Source organism: Taudactylus pleione, unplaced genomic scaffold (assembly GCF_031769625.1).
Source record: "Taudactylus pleione unplaced genomic scaffold, aTauple2 ptg000726l, whole genome shotgun sequence".
Classification (NCBI taxonomy): Eukaryota; Metazoa; Chordata; class Amphibia; order Anura; family Myobatrachidae; genus Taudactylus; species Taudactylus pleione.
Window position 1 is genome coordinate 2,122,876 of NW_028285128.1, and position 16,881 is coordinate 2,139,756.

Genomic DNA, 16,881 nt, shown 5'->3' on the forward strand with positions numbered 1-16,881 from the left:
ATAAATGTACATATCTATCACAGTAATTCTGGATATTGTGTATTGTAGATTTAATATAAAATCTACTTTTATTTGACTAGCTTTTATTACCAGTTTTTTTACTAACCCAGGTTTCCTCTTGTGGTAATGCATTAGGAGTATGTTTGAAGTCACACTTATGGGAAGGGGAACCGTCAGTTCAAATGAGTAGTTATATAAGGTGTTGATGTGAGTCATACTGAAATTGCACATATTTATGACAGAGAGATATGAATTGTAAGGAAGTACCTGCATGCCGTGTGCTTACAGTAACATGATATGCCATCTCCCCCTGCCCTAACTCTACGCGTCTTCCTTATGTCTTGCTATATAACGTACTTGATCTCTGCACTTTTGACAGAATCCAGGCTTTACAGGATGTCAGTCCCCTGGCACATCTGGCTCTATCTTCTCACCCTGCAGAATATCGTACTGGGTAAATACTTTGTTTCATTTTTTTTTTATTGGATAGAAGGATAAAATATTGGTTATTGAACAAAATTCTGATGTGAAGATAAAGTTTAACAATAGCCAGTCACTAGGAAATGATGGTACTTCAGTTGACAGCCAGTACCTTTTAATGCCTATTTTATGTACACAAATGAGCAAAGAGGGCAAGTAGAAGAATTCATGAAGGTCTCATTTTATCTAAGACTTACTTAATAATACAATTACATAGGAAAACGATATATAAAATTTATGGAGGGGATACATTATAATGACAAATTAAGTTCCTTTATATTGGAAGAATGACCCCTTAGGGCAGGGGTTCCCAACCACGGTCCTCAAGGCACACTAACAGTCCAGGTTTTAAGGATAGCCATACTTGAGCACAAGTGACTTAATTAGTACCTCAGTTATTTTGATTTAACCATCTGTGCATAATCATGGATATCACTAAAACCAGGACTGTTAGTGTGCCTTGAGAACTGAGGTAGGGAATCACTGCCTTAGGGGGAATCTAATTATTATGCATGTAATATATACCGTATGTTTATTTGTACTTAATAAATATCTGATGAGTTCTTGATACCTAAAGATTTTTACAATGTTGTTAATGGTTTTCTACATGAGAACTAACTACAGTATGTTTCCCTAATCCAGTCCCAGGCAGAAAACTGTTACTGTGTGTGATACAAACTTACAACAAAAAAATAAATTACTGATATTTTATTAATTTGTCTCATCCACATTTCATACCTTCCATCCATCCCGATATCAGTGGGATAGATCCTAATTCAGTTCTCCATCCTGCTGTCACTATCAGGACTACACTGTCCCGATTACCAGGCAGTTGGGTATGTATTCGCTAGGCACATGCCATGCCTCCTCAGTGATGCAGAAAAGTCCTCTCAGTGACATGGCGTTCTGAGGTTGGGAGTTATAAAATGAAAACAATTCATTATGTGTTTGCCTACTGCCTGCCCTGCTATTTTGTACTCTATGGCAGTGATTCTCAACCTCGGTCCTCAAGGCACACTAACAGTCCTGGTTTAGGTGATATCCATGCTAAAGCACAGATGGTTTAATCAAAATAACTGAGGTACTAATTAAGTTGCCTGTGCTCAAGTAAAGCTATCCTTAAAACCTGGACTGTTAGTGTGCCTTGAGGACCGTGGTTGGGAACCTTGCTCTATGGGCTTAATTCAAAGATGGACGCTAATGCAATCGCAGTAGCAATTTCGCATGCAACGCAGTTGCGAAAATATGCTGTTAGCAAAGACCACCCATGCATAAAGACACCCACTGCTACCTTCTTGCCTGCGTGCGATGACTCATACCTGCGTAAATATCGGTAACATCGGCGGCCATCTTGCTCTTGCTGCACGTCTGACCTGCCGCAGCCTTGGGAGCTCTTCTGACAGGCAGAGCTGCATATGCACTCGCGTGTGGCTAATTTATGTATGCCTATGTAACGGCGTTCAAACGGTCAGGCACGCCTGCATTTTTCTGACCACTCCCCATTACCTCCGCCAAGTGCTGACAACCTGTCACTCACTCTGCAATGGATTCCTATGTGCATCCGTAATCGCAGTGCGATCGCAGCGCACCCGCAGTTTAGCTTATACGCCATTGCGTCCATCGCTGAATCAGGACCTACTGTATATATTTCTACAACCTAAAATGCTAAACATTTCTAATCACCACATTCAAAGTGTTCAGGTGTTCTGTCAAGGGATTACAGGGGCGATATACTATAGCGACAAGATTCGATGAGTAAACTGGAGCTTCATTTCTTGTTCTGTAATTCTATTGCCCTTGTGCGAAGTTCAGAGCAGCTGAGAACAAAGAGGTGTAACACTCACTGTACTTTGATGAGGTTACTAACTCTCTACTGTGGTATATGCCTCCACCTAAGCTGGTAGTAATTGGAACGGCTTAGGACAGACAAATAAATGTTACTGTAATGGATTTTGCATATATGAATTAGTAACACATTGTTTATATCAAATACATATAACAGACCAACCACTTGTTATATACTTTTCCACAGGTTCACATGACTCCAGTGGTGGCGCTCTCTCAATCCCTAAAGGTAAGGACTACTGTCCACTCAATTTAGGGTTAACACTTTATATAAGTCATATGTTCACGTTATATTAGCAATAACAATATATATATAGTTATTTCCATGTGCAAATGGAACATTCAAATACCATAAAATTACCCTACTATTGAATATTTACTTTGTAATGAGTCTCTGCTTTAAATATTTATAAAAATAGCAGACAAAATTGGGTCCATAAATGTCCAAAGTGTTAGTAGCACTTAGCATAGAATAAAGAAAGTCCATATATTATTCAAGTTCAAAGCTGTACTCCTTAAGTGCTACAGTTATTCATTTACATATACAATACACTGACAAGGTTCATAATATTTACATAGGTCTATAGGAATGAAGCCAGTGCCATTTCACACAGCTAAAATATGCTGTTTCCCAGGAGTCATATAGATTGGATTTGCAATCCAATATCTCTAGTCTATGCTGTCCTCCAACAGTTCTAAATACAATATATGTATAGCTCTGGTGGCTAAGCAGCGCCGGAGAGACAGTGACCTGAGCACACAAGGGGGAACATCAGTCTGCCCCTCTGCGCTCCAACGGCTCCTTATATCTCTACCTCCGCACGACTCCCCTTTTCCCGCCCGCAGAACGAGCCCCCCTGCTAATCGCGTGCCATTTCTGCCACTTTCTATAGCTCATGCTGCTGCTGCTGACTCCATACCCTGACCCACATGCTTACATACTGTACAATCATTTACATACTGTATATTTACACTTCATGCCCTATACTACCTATCTAACTAATACACACACATTTACCCTATACCTCCCTAATCTAACTAATCTTAACCTCCATTACTCAACACTTAATTTATTATTTTAGACATTACTAAATGAATAAAGGGTGTGCGTTATTTAGAATATGTACTTTAGCCAGAAATCACTATGGCTATGGCTACAGAGGTTTTCATCCTCTACACAGCAATAATTAGGAAGAGAATTCCAGTGCTATTTCCAATGTGTCAGTAATAGTGTAAACCCTAATTGAAGAGCTTATGGTATGATAAGGAAATCACTTACTGACACTGTATTAATACTCTTCATGTATGTTAATAATATCTTTTAATACTATCACTTTTTTGCGTCTTTATTACTGCACGTTAACACTTGCTCCCCAATTAGGTTTTACCACATTACAGTGGAGATAGCTCTGGAATTCTCTTCCTAGTTATTGAAAAATGATCATTATGGTGTATGTACTGCTGCAATCAATTTTCTTAATTGTGAATTCATCATGCCCATATATCAGCATGGTCATGCCCTCTGCATTGCCATCATGACCTCCTGATTTGGGAGGTGTGGGTAATGTCAGTCACAGCACTAGTGATTGCCGTAAGAAAAGCAGGATACTCATATCAGCCCGTCCAGTGACAGGACAGCCTAGGGAGATGAGAGAGGCATGATGGAGGTTCACCGACTCAGGGGAGAAACATTGTACTTAATGAATGTGGACTAATACCAATTAGAAAAATAAATGTAATTTGCAATAACCTTGTTTCATGTATCACTTCAGCGCATCTGGACTGTACATACAACTCCTTGGAACTTGTTTCCTGTTCATGGGAAGCAGATAGAAATTTAACTTCAGTTCCATGTTACCTATCAGCTATTGTTACTAATGATAAGAGAAGGTGAGTCAATCTGCTTTGAAAAATGAAAGTCTTATGCAGTAAATACTGAGGTTCAAACTCTAATATAACGAACATATAATGTACGAGAAATAAATTAAAAACATTAGTAAGCCTTAGTGAATAAATTGGTTTTGAGACTGCTCTGAATGCCCCCCAGAGAGGATGTCTGTAGAGGGTATGCAGGTCCTAAGTACTGGAGACTTAGGTACCTCTAGTTCTCCTGTCCATAACGGTGGAAGAGAACGTGGTGATGTTAGCTGCCTAAAGTTATTTCTAGAAACTAGAACCTTGATACTTCTGAAGATCAGTAGTCAAATCTTGAAAATAAATCTCAATTGTTAAAACAGGGGCCTGTGTAGGTGAGGTGTAACATGGGAATAGTGGTATTGGTTGGTGAGCAGCCAGGTTGTGGCATTTAGAACCATCTGCACTTGGTGCTGGTCAGTCTAAAGTAGTTTGTTTGTGAGGATACAAAATAATTATTTAATGAGTTTGGAATATCCTTAACTGCCCCCTCATAATATAAAAAAAATATTTGATGGTAGCCTACACTTTATATTTGATGGACACATAACCTTCTTGTATCGCGCTTTTTATTGTACATTGATCAGTATCTGTTGTGCTTCAAAGAAATGTCCAAAAAGTAATTGGCATTAAGAATATTAGGAAGTGTCATCATATTATTCCTACATCAGTTTGCCAAGAGCCGCGCCTTGTCTATTTGTGCTGCTGGGTATTCCTGCCACCTCCAATATCCAGCTCTCAGTCTGAGGCTTTCCACTTCCTCTCCTAGCATAATACTGACACACATGCAGCCCTGCCCTGACTAACATAATCACAGGAGTGCTGATAGTGCTCAGTGGGTGTCTGGACCAAATTTTAATCTGCTTCCTTTACACAATAGGTATCAGAACATGTAAGTTCTATTGACAATAATCAGGTGTCAAAGTGGAATGGGGAAGAATATCACAAATTAAGTGGACCCAGCATACATTACCCATGCAGTTAGCTAGCTGGGGGCAGGTGGTGTCATGGGAAGGTGGTTGTACCATTGTAATGTTGGTTCTGGGTGGAGTACCAACCCCTATCTGAACAAATCATTCCCTCAGCTCACCCAGAACCCTGCCTAATCTCACACTTCTTGACAAAGCTCCAACCCACTTCCCTGCTAGCCATTCTATGGTCTGTGAAGTGGGACTGAAGACTTTTGGGAATCAGAGCAGCTTTTCTCACCAAGGTCCTCTCAAAAGACCTCTAGCACTTTCTTTATAAATTGGTCCAATCCTCTAAATCTGTAGGGAAACACCTCCCTGCATCAAACCCATGAAGAGCCAGCAACCATGTTGAGTTCTACTAACTTATTAGAGCCCTCATCTCAGCCAGAGGTTGTTGTCCACAGAAAACCAATTTAGCTAGGACTTCTCAAACAACTAACATAATATGCTGCCAATGTGTGAGCTACATCACACAGCTTCAAACACAACATCATACTAACACACACACAAATGGGGAAATGTAATAGTCTCAGAGCTTGCAAACTTTTGAATTTTATTGCAATTTTTCCACATGATTTAAAGGGCAAACTTTTTAAATGCTAAACCAGATTAGTATTGCCTATAAAAGTATTGTTGTTTTACATCACTAAAATTGGCACTTTTCAAACTCGTAAGCTATTAAATGTCCCCAAAATGCATGGCTAAATGTTATACCACTGCACTAAAGGGAGTGGATAACATTTTTGGGAGGTATTAGATCACTGTAGCCTTGCAAGTCATGCAATCCTGGTCATATACTTCTTTACAGTTGTTATTCTTTACTACTAGTCCAATAGACAGGGACAGTTCTAGGGGCGGGCTAACAGGGCTGTCGCTCGGAGTGCCAGCCCCTAGAGGGCGCCGCTGAGTCCCCCTGTAATTTTCAGGGGGGGGGGGGGAGTTTCCATTATAATTGCTGGCTGCCAGGCAGCTGCTGCTACAGGCAGCTGGATTTATATAGCCGGGGCAGCAGCAGCATACTCGGAGTCTCGGAGGCTGAGCCTGAGAAGCTCCACCTCCTTGAGCTCTGCTCAGGGGGAGATTTAATAAAGCTTGGAGAGAGATAAAATTGGAGATAAATAGCACCAGCCAATCAGCTCCTAACTGTCATTTTTCAAACACAGCCTGTAAAGTGACAATTAGGAGCTGATTGGTTGGTGCTATTTATCTCCAATGTTATCTCTCTCCAAGCTATATTAAATTTGAATGCTCTGGGAGCTTCCCTCATGGCTGCTTGCAACATGTGTGTGGGAGGCTGAGAGCAGTACAGATTACAGAGCCAGCTCGGACCGGAAGACCAGCATCAGGTAAGGAATTTTTTTTTTGGTAGTGTCTAGATTTCCTTTGCGGAGAGGCTCCTACATATACCCAGGTACCACTTACCAGTAGAGACAGGCTCCTACACATACCCAGGTACTACTTACGAGTAGAGACAGGCTCCTACACATACCCAGGTACCACTTACGAATAGAGACAGGCTCCTACACATACCCAGGTACCACTTACGAATAGAGACAGGCTCCTACACATACCCAGGTTCCACTTACCAATAGAGACAGGCTCCTACGCATACCCAGGTACCACTTACGAATAGAGACAGGCTCCTACACATACCCAGGTACTACTTACGAGTAGAGACAGGCTCCTACACATACCCAGGTTCCACTTACCAATAGAGACAGGCTCCTACGCATACCCAGGTACCATTTACGAATAGAGACCGGCTCCTACATATACCCAGGTACCACTTACCAATAGAGACAGGCTCCTACACATACCCAGGTACCACTTACCAATAGAGACAGGCTCCTACACATACCCAGGTACCACTTACGAATAGAGACAGGCTCCTACACATACCCAGGTACTACTTACGAGTAGAGACAGGCTCCTACACATACCCAGGTTCCACTTACTAATAGAGACAGGCTCCTACGCATACCCAAGTACCATTTACGAATAGAGACTGCTTCCTACACATACCCAGGTACCACTTACCAATAGAGACAGGCTCCTACATATACCCAGGTACCATTTACGAATAGAGACAGGCTCCTACACATACCCAGGTTCCACTTACCAATAGAAACAGGCTCCTACGCATACCCAAGTACCATTTACGAATAGAGACTGCTTCCTACACATACCCAGGTACCACTTACCAATAGAGACAGGCTCCTACACATACCCAGGTACCACTTACGAATAGAGACAGGCTCCTACACATACCCAGGTACCACTTACCAATAGAGACAGGTTACTACACATACCCAAGTACCATTTACGAATAGAGACTGCTTCCTACACATACCCAGGTACCACTTACCAATAGAGACAGGCTACTACACATACCCAGGTACCACTTACCAATAGAGACAGGCTCCTACACATACCCAGGTACCACTTACCAATAGAGACAGGTTACTACACATACCCAAGTACCATTTACGAATAGAGACTGGTTCCTACACATACCCAGGTACCACTTACCAATAGAGACAGGCTCCTACACATACCCAGGTACCACTTACCAATAGAGACAGGTTACTACACATACCCAAGTACCATTTACGAATAGAGACTGGTTCCTACATATATCCAGTTACCACTTACCAATAGAGACAGGCTCCTACACATACCCAGGTACCACATAACAATAGAGACCGGCTCCTACACATACCCAGATACCACTTACCAATAGAGACAGGCTCCTACATATACCCAGGTACCACTTACCAATATAGACAGGCTCCTACATATACCCAGGTACCACATAACAATAGAGACCGGCTCCTACACATACCCAGATACCACTTACCAATAGAGACTGGTTCCTACATATATCCAGTTACCACTTACCAATAGAGACAGGCTCCTACACATACCCAGGTACCACTTACCAATATAGACAGGCTCCTACACATACCCAGGTACCACATAACAATAGAGACCGGCTCCTACACATACCCAGATACCACTTACCAATAGAGACAGGCTCCTACATATACCCAGGTACCACTTACGAATAGAGACAGGTTCCTACACATACCCAGGTACCACTAACAAATAGAGACAGGCTACTACATATACCCAGGTAACACTTACCAATAGAGACAGGCTCCTACACATACCCAGATACCACTTACCAATAGAGACAGGCTCCTACATATACCCAGGTACCACTTACGAATAGAGACAGGTTCCTACACATACCCAGGTACCACTAACAAATAGAGACATGCTCCTACACATACCCAGGTACCACTTACCAATATAGACATGCTCCTACATATACCCAGGTACCACTTACGAATAGAGACAGGTTCCTACACCTACCCAGGTACCACTTACCAATAGAGACAGGCTCCTACACATACCCAGGTATCACTTACCAATAGAGACAGGCTCCTACACATACCCAGGTACCACTTACCAATATAGACAGGCTCCTACACATACCCAGGTACCACATACCAATAGTGACAGGCTCCTACACATACCCAGGTACCAATTAACCCTAGACACTGACACTGACTACTGGAGGAAGTCTCATTCACATACCCAGATACTACTAAAGACCGGATCCTTTAATGTATTATAAAGGACATTACTGAATGTGTTATAAAGGACATTACTGTATAAGGCGCATTACTGCGCACGGCAATTATTCATCATGAGGGGAGAGCTTGGGGGAAAGCCCAGCACCTCTGTAAGTGCTGGGCACGCCCCAAAGTGTGTGATGAATTGGGGGTGTTCAGCAAGGACACCCCCCCTCCCCGATCAGTCACGCCCACATTGAGGAATGCCATTTGTAATACCTTTTTTTATGGGGGGGGCTTTAGCAACTGGAAACTTTCGCCCTGAGCTCCACAATGTCTAAAACCGGCCCTGCCTATAGAACAATAACAATTCCTGCAAGGACTGTACTCTGAGCAAACAAAGCCAGTTCATTTAATGTCTGTTTTATTTGTATTCTAGAGATAAGCTAATGTAAGACATGATAATGGGACTGAACAATAGAGAGAGATTAGTGGCTGACCTTGGTGCAGTGTATGACTTATTAGTTTAGCTTGTGTGAGAGGCTCAGTAATGGACTACATCGGGTCAATGTAAAACTGAAACTCTAAGTCTTTGTATTTAGGTACATTATGGACACAGTGCTTTAGAATTATTATTAATCATAATAATAACAACAAGGTCTAAATAGAGCAACACAGCTTCATATTATAATGTGAATACACAAAAGTATACTGCGCTGGTGTGTCAAAACACAAGTATATAAATAAATACTGTAGCTATAGTTTATTAAAACCCAAAACAATTAGATAATGACATATGAGAGTAAGAATAGTAGATTATGTCATGCTGTAAATAATTAATCTATCGGATACACATTTAATATCCTAAGAGTATCTATAATGTTAGCAAATACATATGCAATAAAGCAGTTATGTAAATACCGCAGACAGTCAATTTTCCTTAATCCATGATAAAGATAATCCGATATAATAAATGGTTAAACATCCCAGATAATGACCGCTACATCCAGCTAATTGAAAAAGTCCTGGATCACAATAGATATACAGTAAGTCAATAGTGGTTAGCTAGAAAGTAACAACAATATAGGGCAGGTAGATCTAGCCCAATAGAGGTAACTTACTCTGAGTTCCTTTCAATAGAGTCACTCAGCCGAGTAATAACTCTTGTCCGGGTCCCAATCTGCGGCAGGTGTCGCTCCCCAGTGGACCGCGGCCGTGCAGTGCAACTCCGTGCAGTGTCTTGGCTTCCCGAGATGGTATATGGGGGTAGTGACGTGAGACGCGGCCACTGCAGGTAAGGTCCACTGACTGGATGACTCCAATATTGCAGGCACTGTTTCAGCCTCAGCCGCGACCAAGTCTGTAGGGGGTGAATGGCTCCTCTTCCTTCGGACAAAGAGCAGGCTGAAGTGATGTACGTACCTCAAGTGTTTGTTTAAATCAAAGTGCTGGATACAATAAACAGGAGCAGCAGCAACGCATTTCGGCAATGGCCTTTATCAAGCTGAATGACTCCTGATTTCCTGAGCCAAGTTTAAATAGAAAGATCTTTTCTTTCATTGGTTAATTAAAATTAACTCATTCATATCTGTTCTGACCATGTTCTGTGTCACATTAATTGAAAACTCTATACAGATAAAATCATATAGTCCAAATAATAATTCACTTAAATACATGCATATTAAAAAGCATCCGATAGATTATTAAATAAAGCCTGGTTTGCCAGGGTAAGAAACTCATATCCTGGATGCCAGGTGATACTCTTCAAGTTATCTAATAGGTGTGTGGTGTCCCGAATGTGGGACCTCTGTGAAGCAACGTGTTTCTGCAAAAAGTGGTCCACAAAATAGGATAAATTAGATGTAAGTGACCCTATTCCTGAAATAATAGGACGACCCGGTGGTGAAACTATAGATTTATGGATTTTTGTTAAATAATAAAACACCGGTGTGACAGGGTGATTAGTGAACACAAAACAAAATTCGTCCTTATTAATAACCCCTTTACCCATTGCTGACTCCAACAACATTCTTAATTCATTTTGGTAAACTTCAGTCGGGTCATGTTTAATAACACGGTAGAATGTTTGATACTGAAGTCGTCTCAAGGATTCAATATTATAATCTATTTTATCCAGGACGACGACTCCACCACCCTTTTCAGCTGGTTTGATGACGATGGAGTCGTCGTCATGGAGTAACCTAAGTGCAGCTCTCTCTCCACGGGACAGGTTAAGTTTACCAAAATCCTTATTAGGATGTTTACTACATAAATTCTGAAAATCTTTAAGGGTATTTTTATAATAAAGTAGTATAGATGCACTTTTCAGAGACAAGGGAAAGAAATTAGATTTCTTCTTAAATTTAGTCCTATCTAACAATGGTGTAAATGGCTAGCAGTTGAGGTATACTATTAGATCTTTTTGCTTGTGTATTTATTTAATTGAATTTTTTTTTAAATCAGAAAAAATTGGTTTAGTGCTCTGTCATATTTATGTAAAGACATCATAAAGAAATATATATAAAAATACGTATAAAATAATCTATTGGATGCTTTTTAATATTTATGTATTTAAGTGAATTATTATTTGGAATATATGATTTTTTCTGTATAGAGTTTTCACTTAATGTGACACAGAACATGGTCAGAACAGATATGAATGAGTTAATTTTAATTAACCAATGAAAGAAAAGATCTTTCTATTTAAACTTGACTCAGGAAATCAGGAGTCATTCAGCTTGATAAAGGCCATTGCTGAAACGCGTTGCTGCTGCTCCTGTTTATTGTATCCAGCACTTTGATTTAAACAAACACTTGAGGTACGTACATTACTTCAGCCTGCTCTTTGTCTGAAGGAAGAGGAGCCATCACCCCCTACAGACTTGGTCAGGCCTGAGGCTGAAACAGTGCCTGCAATATTCGAGTCATCCAGTCAGTGGACCTTACCTGCAGTGGCTGCGTCTCACGTCACTACCCCCATATACCATCTCAGGGAGCCGAGACACTGCACAGAGTTGTAATGCACGGCCGTGGTCCACTGCTACCTGCCCTATATTGTTTACAATCAGATTGATACTTTCTAGCTAACCACTATTGACTTATATCTATTGTGATCCAGGACTTTTTCATTAGCTGGACAAAAGCTACAGTCATTATCTAGGCTGTTTAACCATTTATTATATCGGATTATCTTTTTCATGTACTGGATTAAGGGAAATTGACTGTCTGCAGTATTTACATAACCACTTTTTTGCATATGTCTTTGCTAACATTATAGATACTCTTAGGATATTAATTGTGTATACGATAGATTAATTATTTACAATATTGTGTAATCAATGACTATATGTTGCATGTGAATTCACAAGCACCTTTTAACTATTTACAGCATGAGATAATCTACTATTCTTATTCTCATATGTCATTATGTAATTTTTGGGGTTTTAATAAACTATAGATATTTATTTATATACTGTACTTGCTGGGTTTTGACTGAGACACACCAGCGCAGTATACTTTTGTGTCTTCTTATCTTTTAATGAGGTTGGCATACCTCTTTTTTATACTGCTGCAGGGTGCCTTGAACTAATCAGTTCCACACTGGTCTAGGTTACATACTGTTTTGCTTTGTCATATTGTAATGTAAAATGAAATAATCTACATAGATAATTAACATTTTGGACTCAATGAAAATAAAATACCTAGTGCTATAGCAAAGAACATATACCATAACATTACTAGAATACCCTTGGGTAAGAGTCTCGTAGGAAATTATTAATGCTACACAACCTCTTTATATAATTGTGCTCAGGTGTCCAATGCAACACCATGGTTACCAACAATCAGTACAATTATTGACAGCCAGTAAGGAAAATTTGATACCAGTAAAATGTGAGAACAGGCGACAGTACTAAAGGTGCCTATCCATTAGGCGACATGAAAGTCTGAACGTCTAACGTTCAGACCTTCAGGTCGCCGAGGTGCGGTGCCCACACTGAACGTCATTCAGTGAAGGAGCCTGACCTCCTATCCCTGAACATGCCAAACCTGACGAGTGTCGTCAGGTTGATGAGCATGTTAAGCAGTCAGTCAGGGACGGCAAGGACCCAGCGTGCACGCCCATCGCTGGTCCTTGCTGGCTATCCATTACCCAATTTTGTGAACAATGCGACTAAAACCTTACAAAGTCGGGTAATGGATAGGCCCCTTAAGCGGTCTATATACTAAGCCTTGGAGATAGATAAAGTGGATGGATATTAAGTGCCAACCAATCAGCTCCTTACTGTCACTTTCAAACACAGCCTGTAAAGCAGGGATGGGGAACCTCAGGCCCGGGGGCCGTATAAAGCCCGCTGAATCATTTGTTCTAGCCTCTGAGCTTTTTTCTGCTAGCCTCATTTGTCTAGCAGGGTGCCTAGAATGGCACCCTGAAGCCAGAATCTATGCAGCAGTGCTGTCTGGAGCGTCCTTAGGACGCTTCAGACGGTCACACTGCTGCCCTTACAGCTCCCCGGAGCATCTTCAGGATGCTCCGGCATTGGTGTAATCACCGGTGATTGTAGCCCGTCCCCCATGTGATGTCACACGGAAGGGGCGTGGCCTGCACCGGGCCCGCAAATAATTTTATATATCTTAAAATGGCCCTTGGCAGAAAAAAGGTTCCCCACCCCTGCTGTAAAGTGACAGGTAGGAACTGATTGGCTGGTACTTTATCTCCATTCACTTTATCTCTCTCCTAGGCTTAAGGGGTCTAATTACTAAGCAGTGGAGACAGAGTGAAAAGTGATAAGGTACCAGCCAATCCGCTTCCAACTGTCATTTTTCAAACACAGCCTTTGAAATGGCAGTTAGGAGCTGATTGGCTGGCACCTTATCACTTTTCACTCCTAACACTGCTTAATAAATAGACCCCTTAGTACATATACAGTACATACAAAAATACATACAAAATACAGTTTTGACTATATTTGTTTACAAATAATACAATAAAAGTGATACATTTACAGTGAGACGATTAAATCATTTGTAAAAATTGTTACATAAACTTGTTTCCTAATTTGTCTTGGTTTCATAAATCAGTTTTAGAGTTTTCTAAAACATCCTACCCATGCAGGCTATACGTTCCTCTTGTCCTTACAGCACATGTACAGCACATGTACAGCTAATGCAAACAAAGTATTCAGCACCTATCACAACACAGCCCTCCCCTCGTGCAGATAACCCCGCCAAGTGGTGTAAACAAAGGAGAGGATTCGTAGTTCTACACTTAGTCACACATTCAGCATTTGTATAGCTACAAAGTAAAATTGTATCACAGTAATAGTGAATTAGCCTTTAATGGCTAAACTAAAAAAATAAAAATCTAGAAGTTAAAATCCTATAGGCAGTATTCAATTACGTGTGAAAAGCATTCGCCGATGCAAAGTTTTTGCGCATATGTGCGTATTGCGCTATCCAAATGCCAGAGTTTTCGCATGTGCGAAAACTCCATAGTCAGAAACCGGCGAAAAGTTTTCACCATCTCGGAGCAGGTGATAAAATGTGCAAAATCTCTATTTTTGGCTAAAAATGTGGGGACTTGGTCCAGAACCTTTTGGATACCCCCCACTAATAACTAATTAGACAAAAATTTTTTTTATAAAATTAGCTTAATTCCCCCTAATAATGACATGTCATTTTCCATTTTAATGTACCCCCAATTTAACTACAGCAAAAATTTGTTCCAAAAGAAACAGCTTTATATCATTTTTCTACACTTATGCATACTGTATAACAGCAATTTGACTCAATTAAAAAACCCAAAATACTTTTATTAAGGCTATTAATACACTTCTATATTGATTTCCAGTGTCAGTTAGGCTTTTTATGGGGTACAGACTAGGGATGTGCGCCGGACCATTTTTGCCGGATTTGGATTTGGTTCTAATTCGTCGTCCGGCTTTGGATTTGGATTTGCAAAACTGCGGTGACTGGCTTTGGATTTGGATTTTTTACAAAAATTTTCAAAAAAGCTAAAATCACAAAAATTGGGCTTTTTTTTCTTCCTATAGTGTTATTAACCTCAATAACATAATTTCCAATCATTTACAGTCTATTTAGACCACCTCACAGCTTATAATATTGTTTTCACCATTATTAGCCAAAGGTTGCAGTGAGCTGACTGGTTACCAAGCGTCAGAGCAGCGGCACAGCGGCGCAGGCACCACAGAGTCACGGTGCTTGTATTTTTTATACACAGAGGGCTGTCGCCCACAAAGTCACGGTGCTTGTATTTTAGATAAACAGAGGGCTATCGCCCACAAAGTCACGGTGCTTGTATTTTTTATACACAGAGGGCTATGGTCCACACAGTCACGGTGCTTGTATTTTTATACACAGAGGACTATCGCACACAAAGTCACGGTGCTTGTATATTTATACACAGAGGGCTTTCGCCCACAAAGTCATGGTGCTTGTATTTTTTATACACAGAGGGCTATGGTCCACACAGTCACGGTGCTTGTATTTTTATACACAGAGGACTATCGCCCACAAAGTCTCGGTGCTTGTAATTTTACACAGAGGGCTATCATCCACAAAGTCACGGTGCTTGTATTTTTATACACAGAGGGCTATCGCCCACAAAGTCATGGTGCTTGTAATTTTACACAGAGGTCTATCGTCCACAAAGTCACGGTGCTTGTATTTTTATACACAGAGGGCTATCGCCCACAAAGTCACGGTGCTTGTATTTTTTATACACAGAGGGCTATCGCCCACAAAGTCACGGTGCTTGTATTTTTTATACACAGAGGGCTATCACCCACAAAGTCATGGTGCTTATATTTTTTATACACAGAGGGCTATCACCCACAAAGTCACGGTGCTTGTATTTTTTATACACAGAGGGCTATCACCCACAAAGTCACGGTGCTTGTATTTTTACACAGAGGGCTATCGCCCACAAAGTCACGGTGCTTGTATTTTTACACACAGAGGGCTAAGGTCCACACAGTCTCGGTGCTTGTATTTTTATACACAGAGGACTATCGCCCACAAAGTCACGGTGCTTGAGTTTTTATACACAGAGGACTATCGCCCACAAAGTCTCGGTGCTTGTATTTTTATACACAGAGGGCTATTGCCCTCAAAGTCATGGTGCTTGTATTTTACACAGAGGGTTATCATCCACAAAGTCAAGGTGCTTGTATTTTTATACACAGAGGGCTAAGGTCCACACAGTCACGGTGCTTGTATTTTTATACACAGAGGGCTAAGGTCCACACAGTCACGGTGCTTGTATTTTTATACACAGAGGACTATCGCCCACAAAGTCATGGTGCTTGTATTTTTACACAGAGGGCTATCGCCCACAAAGTCATGGTGCTTGTATTTTATACACAGAGGGCTATCTCCCAGAAAGTCACGGTGCTTGTATTTTTAAACATAGAGGGGTATCACCCACAAAGTCCCGGCGCTTGTATTTTGTACACAGAGGGCTATCGCCCACAAAGTCACGGTGCTTGTATTTTTATACATAGAGGGCTATCACCCACAAAGTCATGGTGCTTGTATTTTATACTCAGATGGCTATCACCCACAAAGTCATGGTGCTTGTATTTTTATACACACTGGGCTATCATCCACAAAGTCATGGTGCTTGTATTTTATACACAGAGGGCTATCTCCCAGAAAGTCACGGTGCTTGTATTTTTAAACATAGAGGGGTATCACCCACAAAGTCCCGGCGCTTGTATTTTGTACACAGAGGGCTATCGCCCACAAAGTCACGGTGCTTGTATTTTTATACATAGAGGGCTATCACCCACAAAGTCACGGTGCTTATATTTTATACTCAGATGGCTATCGCCCACAAAGTCACATTGCTTGTATTTTTATACACAGAGGGCTATCGCCCACAAAGTCATGGTGCTCGTATTTTATACACAGAGGGCTAAGGCCCCCAGAGTCTCAGTGATTGTATACACAGTGGGGTACAGAACCAAAAAAGTTTTATTTTGTTTTTCTTTTTAAACTTTAAACTTTTTTCTTTTTTCTTTTTTAAACACAGCCACTTGCAGTCAGTGTACCCCCTTACACAATCACAGCCACTT

The 16,881-nt window shown here is 40.9% G+C and overlaps 1 protein-coding gene across 1 annotated transcript in view; it reads left to right on the plus strand.

Moving 5' to 3' along the window:
• The first annotated feature begins 396 nt into the window (after positions 1-396).
• IL2RB (interleukin 2 receptor subunit beta) overlaps positions 397-16,881 on the plus strand; it is a 57,594-nt gene continuing 41,109 nt past the window's right edge. Inside the window, exons 1-2 of the mRNA XM_088456904.1 lie at positions 397-454; positions 4,098-4,215. Coding sequence (XP_088313030.1) covers positions 397-454; positions 4,098-4,215 — 176 coding nt within the window. The remainder of the gene's footprint in view (positions 455-4,097; positions 4,216-16,881) is intronic.